The 20,323-nt window shown below is 39.1% G+C and overlaps 1 protein-coding gene across 2 annotated transcripts in view; it reads left to right on the forward strand.

Annotated features, from left to right (window-relative positions):
* Positions 1 to 3,284: 3,284 nt before the first annotated feature.
* Positions 3,285 to 20,323, forward strand: part of HAL (histidine ammonia-lyase) — a 407,836-nt gene continuing 390,797 nt past the window's right edge. Inside the window, exon 1 of one of the 2 annotated variants that reach the window (XM_044087627.1) lies at positions 3,285 to 3,456. Coding sequence is in view for 1 of the 2 variants with exons in the window: in XM_044087626.1 (XP_043943561.1) it covers positions 4,159 to 4,405 (247 nt within the window). In the remaining variant the exon portion in view is untranslated. Of the gene's footprint in view, positions 3,457 to 4,027; positions 4,406 to 20,323 lie in introns of those variants that run through there. The other variant, XM_044087626.1, reaches the window with a different exon arrangement.

Raw genomic sequence — 20,323 nt, forward strand, 5'->3', positions numbered from 1 at the left:
GAGGGGTTCATTCTGAGAGATACTCTTATCAGCATGGAAGATCATGTAGGGTGGTCTGATGGATAATGCTTGAAGTTCTGACACTCTGCGGGCAGATGTAATGGCCACAAGAAAAATTGTTTTCCATGATAAGAATTTTAAAGCACAAGAAAAAGCTGGTTCAAAGGGAGGAAGAATAAGTTGAGACAGCGTAAGGTTTAAATTCCAGGGAGAAAAAGGGAATCTTGATCAGAGGTCTCATATGAAGAACGCCTTTAAGGAAGGTTTTGGATAATTTATGGCTCATAATATTTGAGCCATCAAGACCAAGGTGAAAATTTGAGATAGCAGCTAACTGAACTCGAACTGTAGCAGCTGCTGCCCCTTCCTTAAAAATTTTTGTCAAAAATTCCAAAATCGAAGATGGCAGAGCTCGAAAAGGGTCAATGGTCTGCGCGTTGGCCCAAATTGAGAAACTTTTCCATTTTCTGCCATATAATTTCCTGGTAGATGGCTTGTGAGAGGACAAGAGAATCTGTCTTGTATCTTCTGAAATTGAATGAAGCCTGTCAATTAGGGGAAGTGGATTAGCCAAGTAGTCAGTTTCAGGGACTGTAGAGAAGGATGAAGGTCCCCTGAAGGGTGCGTCAGAAGGTCCGGAACTGGGTCCAGGATCCATAGATCCGCCAATAGATGATGGTGGAGAAACGGAAACCAAATCTGTCAAGGCTAGTAGGGGGCTATGAGTATAACCTTCCTTCCCAGTGATTTTGCTTTCTGTAGAAATCTGGGTATTAATGGGAAGGGTGGAAATGCATAAAGGAGACCCGGGGGCCAATCGTGTAAAAGCGCATCTCTCAGGGGATGACCGGGAGGTGGTATCAGGGCAAAGTAGTTTCTGCATTTTGAATTGATGTGGCTGGCAAAAAGGTTGCAGCAAGGCTGGCCCCATTTGCGGAAAATCAACTCCGCAACCTGTTGATTGAGAGGCCACTCATGAGGGAGTAATATTGCCCTGCTTAGCTTGTCTGCTATGACGTTGGATTTCCCCGGGATGTGCATTGCTAACAGAAAATGCTGGGATGACACAGCCCATTGCCAAACCCTGAGGGCTTCTCGACAAAGGGGGTAAGACTTGCTTCCACCCTGCTTGTTCAAGTACCAGACTACTGACATGTTGTCGGTCTGAATTGCAATAGTCCCTAGAGGGAGAGAGTCCTGAAAGTACTGCAATGCCAGAAGTACCGCTCTCAGCTCTAGAACGTTGATGTACAGATGTAATTCTTGATCTGTCCATGTGCCTTGGGCAGTCTTTCCCTGAAAATGCCCCCCCACCCTATCAGGGACATGTCAGTGGTCACAGTTGCTACTGGGGGGGAGAACAAAGGGTCTCCCTACTGTAACTTGAAGAGATGTCAACCACCACCGAAGGTCTTTCCAGCAAGAATCCATGATAAGAATCATGTGGTGCATTGGTAGTTTCTGGTAAGACCACTGAGTGAAGAGAAGCCATTGAAGGATTTGCATATGCATCCTTGTGGGAGGTATAGCCAGGATTGCTGTCGCCATCAAACCTAGTACTTTCAATACCTCCGTTGCTGTAGCTTTGTTCTTTGACACCAGTGAGCTGACATTTTGGTGAAGAAGAGAGACTCTTTCGATAGGGAGACGTAGAGTGGTGGTTGAGGTATCTAACTCTGCTCCTATAAAAACGGTATGCTGAGATGGCAATAAAGCAGACTTTTCGAAGTTGATCGTAATGCCTAATTGATGGCAGAGTGTCAGAGTGTATTGTGTTGCCTGAGTCAATTGATGCCTGGTGGTAGCGGTGTGGAGCCAATCGTCTAAGTATGGAAACACCTAGAATCCTTGATGCCTCAGGTGAACCGTGACCACTGTCATGCATTTGGTGAACACTCTGGGGGCTGAAGTGAGACCAAAGGGCAGAGCTCAAAACTGGTAATGATTGGCTCCCAGACGGAAGTGCAGATGATCTCTGGAGCATCTGTCCATCTTTATGTGATAGTATGCATCCTTGAGATCTATGGAGCACATCCAATCACCTTTCCCTAAAAGGGGAAGAATGGACTGAAGTGTGACCATTCGGAACTTCTCTTTCTTTATGAACTTGTTGAGTCTGTTGAGGTCCAAGATAGGTCTCCAGTTCCCTGTTTTCTTTGGTACCAAAAAGAATCTTGAGTAAGTTCCGAATCCAACTTGGTCTGCTGGGACTGGTTGGATGACTCTTTTTCCTAGCAATCTGTGGAACTCTACGATTGCTTGTTCCCTGAGAGCTGGCTCCGAATCAAAGGTACACTTGGCTCCGATGACTGTGGAACCGATGACCCTCCTTCTCAAATTTTAGCCTTTTTGGATACCTTATCTGAAGAATTGGATTTTGAAGATTTGGAAGATGTACTAGCACCTTCATGGTTATTCAAAACCTCTGAAAAAGATTGCTGTAGCAATCTTCTGTCTATAAGTTTCCTCCTTCTCTCCAAGAGGACTCTTGAAGAGAAGGAGTGACAAATGTTACAGGTGTCTTGGAGGTGCTTGGCCCCCAAGCAGTAGACACATTGAATATGTCCGTCAGTGATGGACATTTTCTGCCCACAATCAGGGCATTTTTTAAAACCTGATTTGGGATGGGATTTCTCCCTATCCTCTGACATACTGAGAGAAAAACAGTAAATTGATTCACAAACAACTAAGCCCAACCCGGGCACTATCTACAACAGTAATATAAATATAAATAGAAATATAATACAAATATGGGACTAAGAGTCCCACAGAAAAAAACCTAACTACTAAAGGAATTATTAGTAGGAAAAGGGGCTAAAGGCCCATACAAACTAAAAAGCCAACAAGTCCCTAATTTAAAACAATTTAAACTATCTAAACTGTCTAAACTATCTAAAAATAATGGAACTAACAGACAGTACATAAATATATCAAAAAGGAAAACTTTTTAAAAACTTTTTTAAAAACTTGCTGCTTCTAAAATGGTCCAAGCTATCTGGATCACCGAGATCTCTCTTGCCGCGGCAAACTAGATCTGAGGTAATTCTAGCAGTGCATGGTGGGATAAGGGGCTGGTCTCGAGCTACTGGCAAACCTGGGGCTTGCTATCGGCCGTGTCAGAGCCGAGGATCGGCTCCAACCCATCAGTGAGAATAATCGGCGAGATTAACAACTTCACATCATCAGATTAGTAGTACTCGAGAGTAATAGCTAGACTCAACTGTTTCTGAAAACGGCAAATGAGATCTGAGGTAACTGACAGACAAGGATTCCAGGTAGAGGTAAAGCAGAAGAATTTTGGGTTGGCACGAGCTATAGTAACAGCCTAGTTGGTTCGGATATTGGAACGGAGTCCATCTGTCAGGGATGGAATGAAGTTTGACAACATCAGATCACTTATTCTGCACCTCAAGGAATTTCTGCTGTCACAGTGATGAATCACCACTCCTCAGCCTGGTAAAAACAAGCCACCTGATGATGTGAACGTTGACTCTAGATTACTGTGACTATTAAAGTGACACCCTGACCCCATCTGCAAAAATTGGGAAAAGGGGTGTATGTGTATATAAAATATGTGCGGCCTTTTTAATGTTTCTCTGTCCGCGTATCTATCTATAGTGTATATGTGTATGCGGTATGCACACACACTTATTTATACATCTTCTGTTATTCTATTATTTTCTCTGAAAAATATGGGCCATGGTGTAGCTCATTTGTTTAGTTACCAAAACGTTAAAGCAAAACAAAATGATGATACATGTTTATTTTAGTTGTATATATTTCCTAATATGTATGCGTCACGAAACATTAAACTACACCGACCAGTGTCCAGCAATTAGATCCATCACTCCTCATACTCTCCCGAATTATATAACAGCTCATACGACGTATACCTCCCAGGTTAATTAATTACATGCTTGTGCCCCCTTTGTAAGGTGCCTCACCATCTGATGCACACTGACGAACTGCACCTAGCCCCTGCGGTAGGCGTGCCCCTACCTACGTATCCTGATTGGTGGAGGCGCATTCCGAAAATGTGACTTCTTTGTTAACCAGGACCAGGTGCAACTCAAAGTTGCTAATCTGGAGTTCAAGGTAGAATTTGTTTCCAAGATCTGAAACCGACGGAGCGTCTTTTTATAATTTTTAATTTCTAAAATGCCGCGTTATACAGTGCATGTCAGAAGCGAGTGGCTCACAGTGCCTTGTAGTGATCCTCTCAATACAGCGAGATGGCTCGGTGTGGAGGCTATACGTCGTTATATTAAGAATAAACCTGATAACGGTGGTATCACTTCATTAATGGATGTGAAGTTTCGGATCAGAAGGTGTCAGGGACTGGGCTTGCTGGATTTGGATGATACCCTTGCAGATGTACTTGAAGATAACGACTTCGCTGAAGTTGGTATGAAAGCATTTTTTAATTACAAAAAAAATATCGGGAAAAGTTTTTGCATTCCTTTTACTTCCCATTGGCGGTATTCACAGTATTATCTGATTTAGCTTAATGTGATTTGCACCTATCATGCTTAAAACTGAACATAATTGTCTACTAGTTTAGCTTCCAGGATGGAAAAGAACTGGGTTGCTTTCTTCACGAAGTATTTTATGCATTTATTTGGAGATTAAACTGTGTGATTGTTTTGTTTTCCTTTACACTAGTCTGATCCTTATCAGGGATCTGTTTGCAGTTAGTCCCTTTCATGTCTGATTTATATTGCAACTCTGTTAGACTAGGCAGCAGAAATTGTACATTGTCGAAAAGGACAGCATTTTTATCTTATGTATGAAGTTAAGATCGCAAACTGTGACCTGCTCAAACTCAACTGTCACTGATTTTTTTTTTTAGGGACGTTCCTGATTTTGACTCAAATTTTAGACCTGTCCCTCTTAATCTCTCTTAAAACTGGCTACTTTTGGAGAAGGTGTTGTCAGTTGTACTATATAATAGCATAGTTGTAGATTTCTTGTATTTCAGAAAATGCATATTAATTCATATTCTTGTAATCTGTCAACGTCTCAGGTTAATAGTTCTACTATTTTAAGGGTCCCTGATTATTTCTGGATTTGTCCATGATTGAGAACAACACATTCCAGATGTTCTTGCTGTATGAATGCACAGCCCCCCCCCCCCCCCGTCTTGACTGGTTTGTGTGCTTGCAGGTTTGTACTGAACAGTCTGTCCAGTAGACCATTACCAACCTAGTTGTAGCAATTCCCACTACTAGCTCCCATTCTGTATAAGAGCCCAAGAAGACAGTCCAGTGATGAATATTCAGATCCTTGTCCACTCAAGGCTGCTGGTGTTAGGAAGCTACTTTGACAGGTAGTGGGAACTTAATCCACAAGTAGGGACATACCTGTCAAGTCTGCCTTTATTACCAAGAACATTCCTAATTTTGAGTCTTAAAAGTCTATGTTCCCAACTGTTCCACATTGAAAGAACCAGCCACACATTCAGTATTAGAAATGTTTTAACTAATATTCATGATAAGTAGTAATTTTTCAAAATATGTTTTATAAGTATGCATGGACTTGCTACTGCATAAAACCTCCCTGAATAGCACGCCCATCTCTCCTTCCCTTCCCCTCCTACCCAAAACATCTCCTATTTCTTTCTTAACCCCATTACTCCTTTTTCCTGCAGCCCAATTTCTCCTCATTGTTTGTCTGTCCTCTTTACCCTTACTTTCATACTTCTGTACTTTTTCCCCCGTGTAATGACCGCTCAGATATACCTACCTTTTATCCTTTCTCTCCTATTTAACATTCCTCTCTAATGATCCTTCCTCTGTCTTGCTCCTCATTGTGGTACAGCTTTGTTCCTTAGTCCCCGATTATTTCCATTATTTTACCTGACTGCATACTAATGGGATCTCTGCATGTATGTAAATCTTGACAATTGGTCAGAATGTTTGCTTTGTTTTGTATTCTTACACTATTGTATTCAATTTCATTGTATTATTTTATACTATAGTTAATTTATTCTTTTTTGTAAGTAGAGCTTTTTTCCCTGGGCCTCTGCTGAAAAAGGGCTTTGGCTCAGTCGAACTGTCCCGATCAACAAATGTCAAATAAATAAGTATAAAGCAACACATTTCAACAATCCTACATGTATTCTAGCTGAAGTTTTTAGTAAGTGTTCCTCATTTTGAGAGGAAGTGTTTCTCATTTTGGTGATGGAAGATTGAGGGCTAAGAATAGGGAATCTTTTGGGAAGGATGGTTCTCTAACAAATTTGTTTTGTCACTATCGCAATGATTTGGGTCCTTGAAGCATATGTTGATGGTATTACTGATTTTTCAAATAAATACGAGGTGAAGCAGAACTAACACTACTATACCCTACAGGCCAGGAGGAAATTGCAACATATCAGTCTGTACAAGACAGAGTGAATTAGTGTGACAAATGTGCTTGTATTATTCTCCATCTCTACTAATGTTTGTTTTGTGCATATGCCACATAAGCAAGTAAGCCAAACAGTCTTTGGTAGGTTTTCTTGTTCAGGAATCTTGCTTTTTCAAGTTTTGTAATGTGTTGCAACAGGTACATGCCAAAGAAGGTATATTCATTTATTTACCCATCCTTTGTTGAAGGGGTTTGTCTTTATTCTACCAGGGAAAATTTGGCCAGGTTATTAGGAAAATTCCCCTACTTTTTCCATTTGGTGCTGAGGGGGGGGGGGTTACATCCATCTGAGTTACTACCAACTCAAGCAGATTGGCCCTCAATTTAAGAAGTCATGTTGATGTATAGCACACTCAGGAGTGCAACACCTCCCTTATGCTGCACTGCAGTGACTGCAGTCAAGCTACCTCATGTGGGAAATAGATCCCACAGCTTTCCATGGCAACGACTAGTGTGCTACCTGTGGCATCACTGACACTAATGGGATTGACATAATATTTTATTGTGGACCTGGTTAATGAGGACTACAGAAGGATAATGACTTCCTTGGATCTGGAAGATGTTCCTTTAGTAATTAGTCGGGTTAGGCTAAAAAAAAAAAAGATTTCCTAACAGAAGTTGATAGATAATGGTAAAAAAAAAAACCCTCACCATCTGTGAATGCTGTTAATTGTCAATGATGCTGTCAACGTTGGGGTGGTTTTTATTTGTATTGTAGCTTGAACAACGTTATTTGCCAAAGAGTCCATTTAATTTGTGTCCATAATCTTGACACCAGGGACCAGTGTAGGATATGTCCTCTTGCAAGATATGGGTATCATCTGGAGAATTAATGCCAGGCGTAAATGTGTAGTTCTCTGCAAACCTTTTCACCCCGAGACCAAAGACTGTATTGTGGGCAATGATTAAGTATGTACTAAAGAGTAGTGGACCTAATAGGGACCCCTTTATAATGCCAGTGGTGATGAGCCTTTTGCTTGTTTTATTTAACTTTGTTGACTGGGAAAGTCTGGCTAGGACAGAGCCTATTTTCATTGGTGGCCCGGGGAGAAATGCTCCAGATACATGTCTTTGAAATGTGGGAGGAAACCAGAGTACCCGGAAAAAACACACGCAAATGCAGGGAGGACATGCAGACTCAACACAGAAGGCACCCCAGAAGAGACTCTAACCAGAGAACCTCTTGCTGTGAGGCGACAATATTAACCGTTGCACTACGAGAGTGCCACTGACTTTTTATCTGCATGGGTTCTGTGAGTCATTCAGCTATCCAGCAGGTTACACAGAGAAATTAATATTTAGATGACTGACTTGATGAATAATACCAGAGTGTGGGGTAGTATCAATGCCTTTGCTAGATTAATGTAGGTAGTGTGCACTGATTGCTAGTTATATGTGCTTCAGTTATCATCTTAAGGAAGTCTCCTGATTTAGACCTGACCTACCTTTCACAAAAAAATCATATTTCTTTGGGTCAAGAGATTGTAGGCTGCTAAACTTCATTACTATAAATTCCATAACAGTACATTGTAATTACTTTACTTCACAAATAAATAATGCTTGTAAAATTAGTTAATCTATAGTTTCCAGAATCAGTGATGGAGTTACCCTTGTGCAATGGTACTGCTAGATAGATTAATAGATTAGCTTTAGATTAACTGCTCCTGTAGTTAATTTGAAGCCTAGCTGATTACCCCACATGAGTCCACCCCTGCACCTTATGTTTGTTAGCTAAACACCTTAACAATTATGCAAACTTCCCAACATAGCACTACTGCTATCCTGTATTCCTTTGGTATGTGTCCTGTGGAAAGGCTAACAGTGAGTTGGTTAAAAAGGGGTTTCAGTGAGGCTATGTTTAGTTCCAACAAGGAGACTTGACTGGTATTATTACCTGGGTCCATTATTTATTTATTGACATTAGATTACCAGGAAAGTCTGACTGGGAAAAAGCCCATTTTTTGAGGGGAGGCCCAGGAAAAAAAGCTCCAAATTATTACAAAACATTTTAAGATCCATAATTTTACAGTCTTCAAAAATAAAACAAAAACATCTGCAGTTTAAATAATTATAACAAATTAGACATAATGTAAACAACATTGGTTAAGAATCGATACAAGGTGTATGATCATTTAATATTTAAAGAAATTTTAGACAGTTTGTCGAGAAATTTAAAAGTTAGTCTAATACAAATAGGAGTTGCAATATGAAGCGAGGGAAAAACAGGATTATGGTATATTTAGATTGAAAGTCAGGGAAGAGAATTAGATAGCAGTAAGGAAGTAAGTGAAGAGGGCAGATTAAGGAGGTATAAGGAATGAAAAGGTACTATTTCACATTTAGGGATATTATTTATCCTTGTTTTGAGCAAGAACAGAACTAAGTAAAGCTACTGTTTTTGGTTTTGCAGAGAGGATATAGAGCCCATTCTGTGGTTATTGTAGGGAGAGCTAGAGGCTGATTTGTAGGTGGGTTGAAACTGGGAAGAAAGTGCAGGGAGAAGTTTGAACTAAATTTAGCCTCGAGTGGATTGATGAGGTTCTCTGAGTCAGAGTTGTTGCAGTTTTGAGATTGGCTGTGTGCAGTCTTGCACCTTTACATAACAAAAAATATTAATTTTAATTCTTCAGTTCTCTCATCAGACAGGATTAAAAAGGTCGATAACTATTTTCCTGATTTATTTTGCTTACTTGTTTCCCCTTTTTATAAGAATGCAACAACAGTAGAAACATTCTCAGCTTTTACAAGTATTCAAGGTTGTATAATGTGTATAGCACAGCAGTGAAAAATGTAAACCATGTGCTCCTCCAATCTGGTAAGGGACACACACAAAACATGAGTCACTTTAAAACTGATGTACAACAACATTCTGTATTGGAAAACTTCTTCAGTTTGGCTGTATTTCACAACAGTATAGAAATATTCATCCTTGGGCTTTGTGACATTTGCACCCAGGTTGCATATACCATAATCCTGTAAGAATCACGTAGTGTAAATGTTATTTAGACTTAATGCTGTAGGATTAAAAGGCATTTCTTGCAAGCTAGGTTTGCATAAAAGATAACTTACTGTGAGGTTATAAATGGCAGGAAATGACCATTTGGCCTAAGTAGCACGCACATACATCATGCCTACTGTAGCACCAGACATTTTGAATCTGTTGTAAGCTTTCTTTCATTATACCCATCCTTTCACTTTCGGAAGTTTCATTTTCCATGTCTTTATCTCATAAAAGATGTACTTTGTAATAAGTTCTGTTCTTCATGCCTTGGTAAAGGATGCATAGCTAGTATGTGGCCCTTCAGTTGCCACTCCCAAGTCATAGTTTTGATTGCAGATCTATGCCCTCTTAAATGTCCATTTGTACTGCTCTTTGTATGCCTTTGTTTTGGACACTTATTGGAAAACCTCTGTTTGTGTTGTCATTGCTCAGCAGTCTCTCTGTGTCATACACACGTCCTATCTAATGCTGTATTCTAGTACTTGTAAAGGATATGTTGCCTCTGAATGAAAAATAACGACTGATGACTTTACAGTGCAAACCCCTACTGCCATCTAGATGTGATATGATTTTAGTTTAGTTTTAGCTCTTAAATGGTAGCATTGAATGATTCATTGCACATTTTAATGTTTTCAAAGAAACATTGGATTGTTGGATAGATATTGCAGTATGCAGATATTTCAGGATCCTAAAATGTCTTCATATGGCATGCTAAAAAATCAGAATGTATACTACTAAACCTTTATTTTTAATGTCCTGGCTTTTGGTCTTGTTCAGAGTAATGGCAGAAGAGCTGGATAAGAAAAGTGTTATGTATGATGCAGTGTAATGTTTTGCCTGTCCCCTGCATGTTGAGGTAATAAGAACATGGTTGGAACTGGTACCAGCAGATGTACTATAAGGTGTGGTTCTATATGTGGACTGTGGAGAACATGCCAACATGATTACATGTTCATTATGTTCCTTGGAACTGACATGTTTTGTGGGGGACTGGATACTTTGGACATTTACTTGCACACGGTGATTTTGTACATTTGCAATACATGTTTATGAGAGAGTTTTTATCATGTTCATCACTTGTTAATAAGGCGGTAAGCAATGTGCATAGATCTAGGTTTGTTACCTGGTGCCGAAACCCACTGGTATGGAGACATGTTGATGTGAATTATTGCTGCAGATGTACAAGTGTGTGTGTGTTTGTGTGTCCGTTTATCCATCCCCATTATTTTGGGCTTTGTCAAACTTCAGAAGTTTAAGAAGTGGTATATTGTTGACTTGCAGAGCTTGCATTATCAAATAAGTCATATAAGCCTGCAAGTGAGAGAGAGAGGATTTTTGTATTCCCTAAAAAGAAATAATCTGTAAGGCATGACATTTAGATGAGCAAACAGATGCAAGATGTGCTGGAACATTTTTGAGAATCTTTGTTTGGCAATAAAGCCAGAATGAGTTATGACATCGTTATGTTAGCTTCCATATTTCAAAAGCTGTGCAACTGATTTCTTTAGTGAAGGAGATGACTGAATCGAACTCCCAGCTCCATTACATTCTCTGTGTTAACTTGGACAGACATACTTTTTATTGGAATAGTGAAATGTAACTGTGCCTTGCTGGTGTGTGTTGAGTTGTTCTCTGTGTATATAGAACTGGAAATTATTTTTTATTTCACTTTTGTGAATCTATATCATTGTCCCTCTCACTATAAAATACATTAAACTTGGAAACAAAACAGCACTGTACAGTTTCATCTGCAGGCTTGCTAATATATAAGCGAACAACAGTGGTGTAGTGGTTAGCATTCTTGCCTCACAGCAAGAGCCTCACCAATCCAGAGCTTGGTGGGGATACCTTCTGTGTACAGTTTGCATGTCCACCCTGTGTTCACTTGAGTTTGTTCCCACATTTCAAAGGCATGCATTAGGTGGATTGGACACATTAAATTGGCCATAGGAGTAAGTGCGCATGTGTGTTTGGTATGGAAGAACTGTGTGGCAGTGCTAGCCACATTGGTTTTAGATAATTCATGTGATGATGGCACATCCCAACCCTATGTGCAAAACATGTGGGGGTTGGGTTGGAAGGTGCTGATGGATGCATTCAAAAAAGAGTAAGTAGTGGGAGGGTGCTGTACAGGTTTAGATTGGAAGGTAGCTTCCTGTTGCAAAATGGCTCTTTTTTTCAGGGTTTATTGGGCAGTCCTAACAGAACACGTAAACTGGGGAGTAAGAAGTGGCTGGATGCTATGACAAAATGAGTGGAGATCATTGATGGAGGCAAGGCACTTGAGGAGGATATTTGTAAATGTTAAAATAAATGTTAAAGTTTAAAGAAATTGATAGAGTAAAAAAACAAGAGAAATGGCAGAAAAAAAGAGGACAGATGTAGCTGTAGCATTACTGAGCAGAGGTTATAGAGGTACATGTTATAAGTTTAATAAGGTGGCATTAGGTGCAGACACCATATTAGAGTACATACGGATGTTCCCTTAAAAAAATAAATAAATTAAGAAATGAGAGTTGAAGGGTAAGACATCAGCATTTACCCAACCTTTTAAATGGCTGGTACAGGAAAATGAAATTATTAGTCGAGACCTGATCAGTGTTTGAATTGTCTTGCTACTGCTTTTAACAACATTCTTATTTTAATATATACATCTGGCAGTTAGAGCAGAGGATGAAGGCTACAAGATGTTAACAAAATGCTTCCTGTGGTAGAAAGTTTGATACCTTCAGTCTTCATTTGCACACTGTGTGACTTTGTGCAAGTCACTTAACCCGACAGTACTTTGGGGCAATTGGAAAATTGGGCTGGACTCCTCACTTGTACCCAAGACTGCATACCTTATGACAACCTATGAACCAAAGTAGCTTGTGTGATGTATGCGTAGTGTCTATATTTCAGTAAAACCTGTGATGCTTATGGAATCCAGTACCATTAGCTCCCTACTCTCCAATCATTAACACTGTCATTGTACAGCCTAGGGCTAATGTTCTAATCTCCGAACTGCTTCGAACAGCAGGGATTATCACTCTGACAGAAGAAAAGTATCCGGTAAGGGTGTTAATATTTTACCTCTGCTCCTTCATGCCATCGCATCATGTCGAAATACCAAGCAGGAGAAGTGTGCACAGTGTTTTGTACATCTATATCTATACGTCTTTGTTTTAATGACCTACATCATCTGCTAGGTTTATTTTCAACAGTCCATGGAAAGCAATGTCTTAAAAACATGCATTCTCTTACTTCAACTTACAGTTTGGATTTCCTTTCTCAGAAAGGAACTTCTGTCAATGCTGTTTAGTAAATCCAATGAAGAAAATGACTACGCCGCAGATTAATTCACAATATAAACTATAAGTTGATAATTCTTGAACTTGACAAGAAATAATGTCTGTATAATTATTTGGCAATTAATGCCTTCTAATGTCAGTATACATACTTGATTGTTTTGAGCCAGCACATGTGGTTTGTTTATGCTTTTATAATCCCACATTCAGCAGTATACTTTTGTACAGTTACCATACCATTCATGAGTAATTATAACACTGTAACTTTAAAACAAGGCTTGGTGGTTGTGTAGTAAGCAGGAGCTTAACCTATCAAATGTAAACTGGTATTTAAAAAGCAGATATTCTTAACACCATGTCTGATGCACTGTTTTAAATGAAAGCGCTTACTTTTGTTTTTGTTTTGAATTTTAACTTTTTGGCAGTTTTTCATTGGATTTTTCAAGAAGCGTGGCTTTGGGTCCAGGCACCAGCTTTTGCTTGTTATACATACTGGTCAGAGCGCCACAATGGAGATTATAAAATAATTCACCCTGAAGAAGCCTGATTGAAACCATGTTTGTTTTTACTTTATTCAGTAAATGTTTATAATCTCTGTTGTGGTGTTCTGTCCTGTTTTTACACTGATACTATTTTTGTCAGTTGTCCAAACCTTACTAAAGTCTGGCATTTTGTTGTGTTTTTTGTTTTACATGAATACTACAAATTTTGTTTTACATGAATACTACACTTTTGTTTTCAGCTGATGTGAAACAATCACCCTGTTTCTTAGCTGATTTGAAATTATAAGTCATTTAGTTTGACTTGGTGAGTGGCTGAAGCGGATCCTCAGAGCAGTTTCACACACCTGGTCATCAAATGCAAATCTATACGTTTTGGTATCGTTCTTGTCAAACACAGGTGACTGGCACTGTAGATAAGAGCATTCTGTGACTCCTCACGGGGTCAACATTGTTTGCCTAAGTTTATCCATTCCATGCATGCTGAGTGTTTTCCTTATACAGATCAAAGAAAAGCTAACTAAACCTCCTAGCAATAATGTTAAATGAAATGTTAGCATGTGGACGTACCCCTGACCTATGACAATGAACCATAGTGATATCAGTTCACAAAGGAATAGGCTCATGTTGTGTTCAAACCATAGCCCCATTAGCCTGACCAGTTTTCTACATAATGCATATATATTGCAACTGCATAATATAATTTATTCAACAGATACAGAAGTTTCCAAGACTTTCTGTAACAGATGCAGTAGTAATGACTTCACTTTTTTGCAGTGAAAAAGGATAAGATCAGAGAGATGGAATCTGTTTCAAATTGTAGTTCAGATAGGGGCTTAAAAGTCCTGAATCCCTGCCTCCTCTTGCCCTAATAGTTGCGCTGGGAAATGATCCCTTTACTATAGTGTGTGGTTAACATATATCCCAGGTTTCAGTAACTTTATAGTTAAGATGTAATATGAAATATAAAGTATGATTTATATTTGTAGTAGTTGGTGAAACTCTGTTGCTGAAGGTCAGTTCTTTAGTTTATGTTGTGCATAGCTGAGCTGACTCTACTGGGCAGATGTATATTCGGTGATGATCCAAGGGGGAGTTCCCCCCACTGACTAAATATAGCAAATAAGTATCTTTCATAATGCTCTATGGTTGGTTCACTGCAGTAAATGTAATATAATTAAATGACATGCAATAGTGTACTATATAAGTAGAGACAGTCCTAGAAGTAATGTTAGTAATTGTGCTATGTTACAGTTCAAGTAATGGAGTTTGGTATAATTCAAGAAGATATGCTGTGAATTAAATCAATCCATCTGTTGCCAGCATGACAAACAATTGATTTGAGCATTGCAATAACTGGGGACACTGGTTTCAGTCATTCCTTGTGTTGTAAATAATAGTCACAATGTTTAGAAAGCCTAATAACCTCACTGAAAAAATGGTTACATATATGTTGTGAAGCAACAAACTAGGGACCCAAACAACAGCAAAAGCCAAGTGTTAGGGAAGTATGATAAAAATGAGTTGACTTACACAAGCAAATGACTGGTACCAAAGTCATGTACTAAAACTCGATGCCAAGAAATGCATTATACTGCCTTGTGGGAAAACTGCCACACAGGCTAATTACTCCTTCGACACCCGTAAGGTTGACCTAGTAGTTGAGGCTCTGGGAACATATGTAGACAATATGGCCTTTGACCAACATGTGGCCAGGGTGTCATGCAACTTCTAAGTAAGGGCATGGCATCTAGGTCCAAGGACATCATCGTGCCACTTTATTGGCCCTTATCGGGTTCATCATTGAGTATAATGCCCCCTTCAGCATGCACCTGACCAGACGTGTGCAATAATTGAAATGCCCAAAAAGGTTCCTTACCAGGAGAATCCAGGGTATAAACACATTGGCCTATCTGTATACTCCATCTCCTACAAGTTACTGTGAGGTAATCTACGTCTGGCATACAAGGCATCCTCGGATCCATTGCTGATGGACCTTAGCTATGCATTTCCGATGATCCTATGTTCTGGAATAGGTTCAGGTTCCCCATCCATGTGAAGCAGAGTCTATCCCTAACCCTATTTAAGCATAACCTTGGCCAATGGACATGAAATATGAAATTCACCGTGGATCTGTCACCCATATCTCTAATAATTTTGACATTACTGTCTGCCTCTGTCTAACATAATCTGTGCCACTCCCTGTACATAACCTCTAGAAACTTCCCAACTAATATACCCACTGCTGATAAACACCCATGATACATAGGGACACAATTGGGTTGGATTGCATAGCTAGGCTTTTAAAAGTCCTGGTGGTTGTTACTCTCTCATAGGTATATACTAGGGTAAGATTACTAATCAAAAGGAATAGGAGGACAAAGCTATAAAGTATATAGAGAAAAGGTGAGCTGCAGCAGTTTGGTATAGCAAGCTGCACCCTGAATGTGAGTAATACTAAACTGTATTTGCTGTAAGATTTGAGTGGAAGTTCATTTGTGGGTTTGTGACATGTGGAAATGCATTGTGATTAGTGGAGGAATGTATTTTGACATAATCTAAGAATTTATGAGAGATACAGATACCGGAATTAGGAAGTGTGCTTTGACAGACGTTTAAATAATGGAACGTTGGGTACAGTGTTGAGTTGAGTTGGTGTGGTAATTTTATTTCATTCTTTTGGAAGGTAGGTGAAAGGATACCTGGTCGCCATCTTTGAAGAAGTCCTAATTACAATCAGCTAATACTAGTTGAATGAGCAATAGGCCTCTCTTGGAGTTTGCCATTATAGAATATTATTTAGTGCTGGGCAGGGTTGATTTGGAAGAAGTTTAACAAATGTTTGCAGGTAGCTTTGTTTATTTTTCCATATTCGTCCAATTTTATTTTATACATTTAATAATGTTAGGAGGGGTCCCATTCAGAAGCTCTCCAGAAACTCAAACCCTATGTGGTAGAGACCATATGATTGAATTTTTGAAAAGGTGGAGTTTTTGAATGGAAATCCATGGTACAGCAGGGATCAGGGAATTTAACCTTTACCCCACTGTAGTGCTAACTATGAGTTGGTATGTATAATATGCAGGGGGGCTTGCCCCCTGCAAAAATGAGATTTTTGTTGTTTTTTGAAGTTCGACTTTTTGAAAAGTAGATCATATGATCCTAACCATTTGAAATTCGACTTTTTGAAAAGTTGAGCTAATGAATGGGATCCCCTTTCCTTAGTCATTAGATTCAATTTTTTTGTGAAATTGCAGGTGTGAAGATGGTCCTGATGTAAGTCTTGTAATCCTATTGTAAGTAGCTGTGATCTAGGATTCCCATGGAAACAATGCCATATACCCGAGTTTAGGTTGTAGTAATGATTGAGCTACCCTTCTTGACTCTAGTTATAAGCAACTGTAAATCCTAAAGAGATGTCTTTTATTTCAACATCAGTGTGCTCCTAAGTGTTGTCTGTGACCAGTGGTGATGTCCAGATATTTCCAGGCCTGCACTAATTCAGTGTCCTGATTATCCTTGTATTGTTGTTTGCTGTGGAGTTCTGTAGGTGTTTTTGAAAGAGGACTTTTCCTCTCTCATTTAGTTTTGTTTTGTTTTTATTCAGCAAGTTAGTGATGCAGAGGCTCTGTAGGTAGAATCAGATGTAGTTTATTTTCAAAATGTCAAGGTTCATGTGGTGGTGACCATAAACTGACATTTTAAAAGTTGAAAATCAAGGGAAAAAAATACAAATAGCATTTTTGAAGGTTCAAGACCCCCCCCCCGCTAGTTATATATAATATACAAACTCTGAGAACACACTACAGTGGGGGAAATGGTGCATTCCCAATTCCCACTTGTACTATTATCTCAGTACAACCCGTTCAACTTTTTAAAATGTCAGTCGTATGGTCTTGACCATGTGGATTTCCACATTTTAAAAATTCAGTCATATAAACTTGTCCAAGGTAGAATCCTCTGCATAAAGGAGAACTTCTACCCCATTAGTATTGAGGTGCATTCAGTTGGTGAAATTGTTGAAGAGTAGTAGTCCAAAAATAGATCCCTGGAGAACACCCATATTTGATGTGCAGGCAGGACAGATGATTTCACTACTACAGTAAAGTGTAATTTTTTTAAGTACAGTCATAACCATTGTAAAACGGTGGAGGAGCTAACGCAGATGAAATTGGTCTTTTGTCATGTTCATAGAAATTGGTCTTTTGTCATGTTCATAGTAACTTTGCCTACCAATTTAAAAGGGCGAGGCCTAAAACCATGCTGTATATTGGTTAGTAGTTTATTGTTCAGCAGGTGACTTGTGAGATGACTATGAACAATATGCTCCAGCACCTTTAGAAAGAGGGCAGAGAAAAAAAAATTGTTCCGTAAATATCAGCTGTGCCTTGGTCTACAATGTCTGAAGGTAAACTAGTTTTGCATGCTTCCATTTTACCAGAGTGCTGCCTTCTCTAAGGTGTATGACTTCTAGTTTTGTTACTGGCATAGCTATGCAAGGGATGAGTCTTTTAGATATACAAAAGGGAGGGTGTCTTTAAAATATCCTCCTTGATTTTTGCTTGGCATTCTTTCTGACTGATATTGTGGTGACTACTTGAAACTTAAAAGGCTCAGCAGTTGATGTGTTAACTCCTATAATGGAGATCTTTTTATTTGATGTAGTTTCAAGCAGACTGGATTTCATGATCACACATACCTTTTTTCGGACTGTGAATAAGAGCATTGTCTATTTAATGACTTGCTCAGTCTCACAGTTGTCAAATGGAAATTGTGGGAATCAAACCCCATGCTACAAGAAGCAGCTCATTTAGCAGTTTGTAGCTTTAACCCTCTGCACTAACTGACAGGACAAGGTCCAGTGCGTTTAATCCTAAACTTTTAGAGCTTGTTTACAGAATTTCCAGACTCCTGCAGGATTACTGTAGTTTACATTGTTACAGGTTGAAAATAGCTTTTATTTTGCCTATCTTATGCTCTGATATCTGTTATGTACTCCCTTAACGTTTGTTGTGCATGTTGTTCTATTTGCATTTTTCTCAGGATATTGTATCATACATTTCCTGACTGACGCATTGATTGTAGTGAGAGTTGCATGATATGAGCTGGATGATATTGCCATTCTTGAAAGAAAAAACAGGCTTGTAGTCTGTATATAAGATACATTTCCTTTGTACCAGTTTGCCCCTTTCAGAATGCAAAAAAAAATACTGTTTAAATATTCAAATACAGCAGTGTTGATCATGTCCATCTGTGGAACTGTTCTGAAAAATACATTGGTATAAAGTCCTCAATGTAATGCCAACCTGCTCTTCGAATTTAATTTGTTTATTTTTCTTACCCGCGGCGGTGGTGCTGTGGTAGCGTTGTAGACTCACAGTCAGATGCTGTCCGGTTTGATTCTCAGCTAGAGCGTCTTCTGCGTTACAACATTCGTGAATGGACCTTCGTTGAAGGTTGTGTGTCAGGGCTGGTAACTCTGCACGTAAAAATCAACTACCAATCATTAGCGGACTGGAATTCCGCTGTGGCGACCCCTAACTGGGAAAAGCCGAAAGACACGACGCAACATTTTTCTCCTTAACTTAAAACCAAGTTTTCCCATTCAGTAATTAAAAATGAGATTGTCGACCTGCATTTTTAACATAAGCACTAAAAATAATGTATTTTTTTTAACTGTACTAGGCAATAATATGCTGATTTAAAATTTATAATTTGACTGGGAGTTAGCTAATTTTGCTTTTGTTTGCTAGAACATCCATAGGTTGAAGCCCATTCCCTACGGAAGTCTTGCGGGGGGGGGGGGTTAACAGAAAGACATAATGTGTTCTACACTGCATACAGTAGGAGCTATTTCAGTGCATTGCATGAATTTATATAAACGTGTGGAAATCCATTATGTGGCATAGAGGGAAGATGCTGCAACTACCACTCAGATGAGTCAAGTTTAAGTGAGCTAAGCACTGGGTAAGAAGGCCCTGGAGTTGGGAATGAGTACCCAACACCAAGCAACCTGTTATGGTGTGAGACTAGGTAGTAAGATCCACTGTCACCAAGTGTAATGGCACTCTACTCTTGGCTTGCCATGCAGTACATCTGCAGTGCAAGATGAGAATGCCTGTGGAAGCATGAGTGTGTCCGTGGGCTGACACTGCAAGCCCTGCTTTGGTGATGTGGATGCTCCTGATGAAAGAGAGGAATGCTGCACTGAAGTGCGTCAAATAACACCACACCAAGGCTCCCTTATTGTTCTAGCCTCTGTACAACTTAGGTCAGAGTCTTAAATTCGGATGACCCAAGTCTTGGGGGGGGGTTGGGGTCTCAGTTATTTGAGGTGAAAGTTCTCTGATAATTAAGGTTTGTGATCAGTGTCAGTTGGAGAACTAAAGACAACATTAGAAAAAAAATCAGATCAGTTTTGAAGGCACAAGTGACTGGAAAAGATTAACATGTTCAGTTGAAATTTTTATTTTGTTAATATGCAGTAAAACATTTTGCAGTGTACAATTTACAATTGGTAAAGGCTATTAGATAACTATAAATAAGTTATAATACTGCTGTAACAAAATGAGCATACAGAAATGTGAACTAGAAGATAAAATGTCTAATTTGCTTAGTTTCAGTAAATTTAAACATCAACCACCAAATGTGCATAGATTTTGAGAGGACACCTGAGACCTTGTTTAAATTGTAGCTCATCTGAATTTGGCAAGTTGTTCTGATTTTGCCTGCGTAAATTACACCACTCTGTTATCCTCTGTATAGTGATTTGTTTAGGTATCTGAGATCTTTGAATTGATGTGTGCTACTTAAGGTAATGATGCTTTTGAAGGGCAGTTGAGTGTTCACAGACTGAAAAGTGAAAATGACAATTAGGAAGTCTGGTTTAGTTCAAAGTCTGCCATCTTAAGGCTTTAAGGAGTTTTCATTGATGAATTTTAGTGTAAATCATGTGCATCTGTTGTTCAAGTTAGTCACAAGAAGAATGATAAATATTGACAGAAACAAAACTGAACGAGTAATAGCAATATAGTAAATGTAGACCTGGTTAGCAGTTGAAAGGAAGTCCAATACAAGTTGTTTTGGTCATTGGACAGATGGTGTCCAAGACAAAGCCAGGGTACTTC

The sequence above is a fragment of the Protopterus annectens genome, chromosome 11.part0 (assembly GCF_019279795.1).
Source record: "Protopterus annectens isolate FY-2018-M chromosome 11.part0, PAN1.0, whole genome shotgun sequence".
In the NCBI taxonomy this organism is placed as follows: Eukaryota; Metazoa; Chordata; order Ceratodontiformes; family Protopteridae; genus Protopterus; species Protopterus annectens.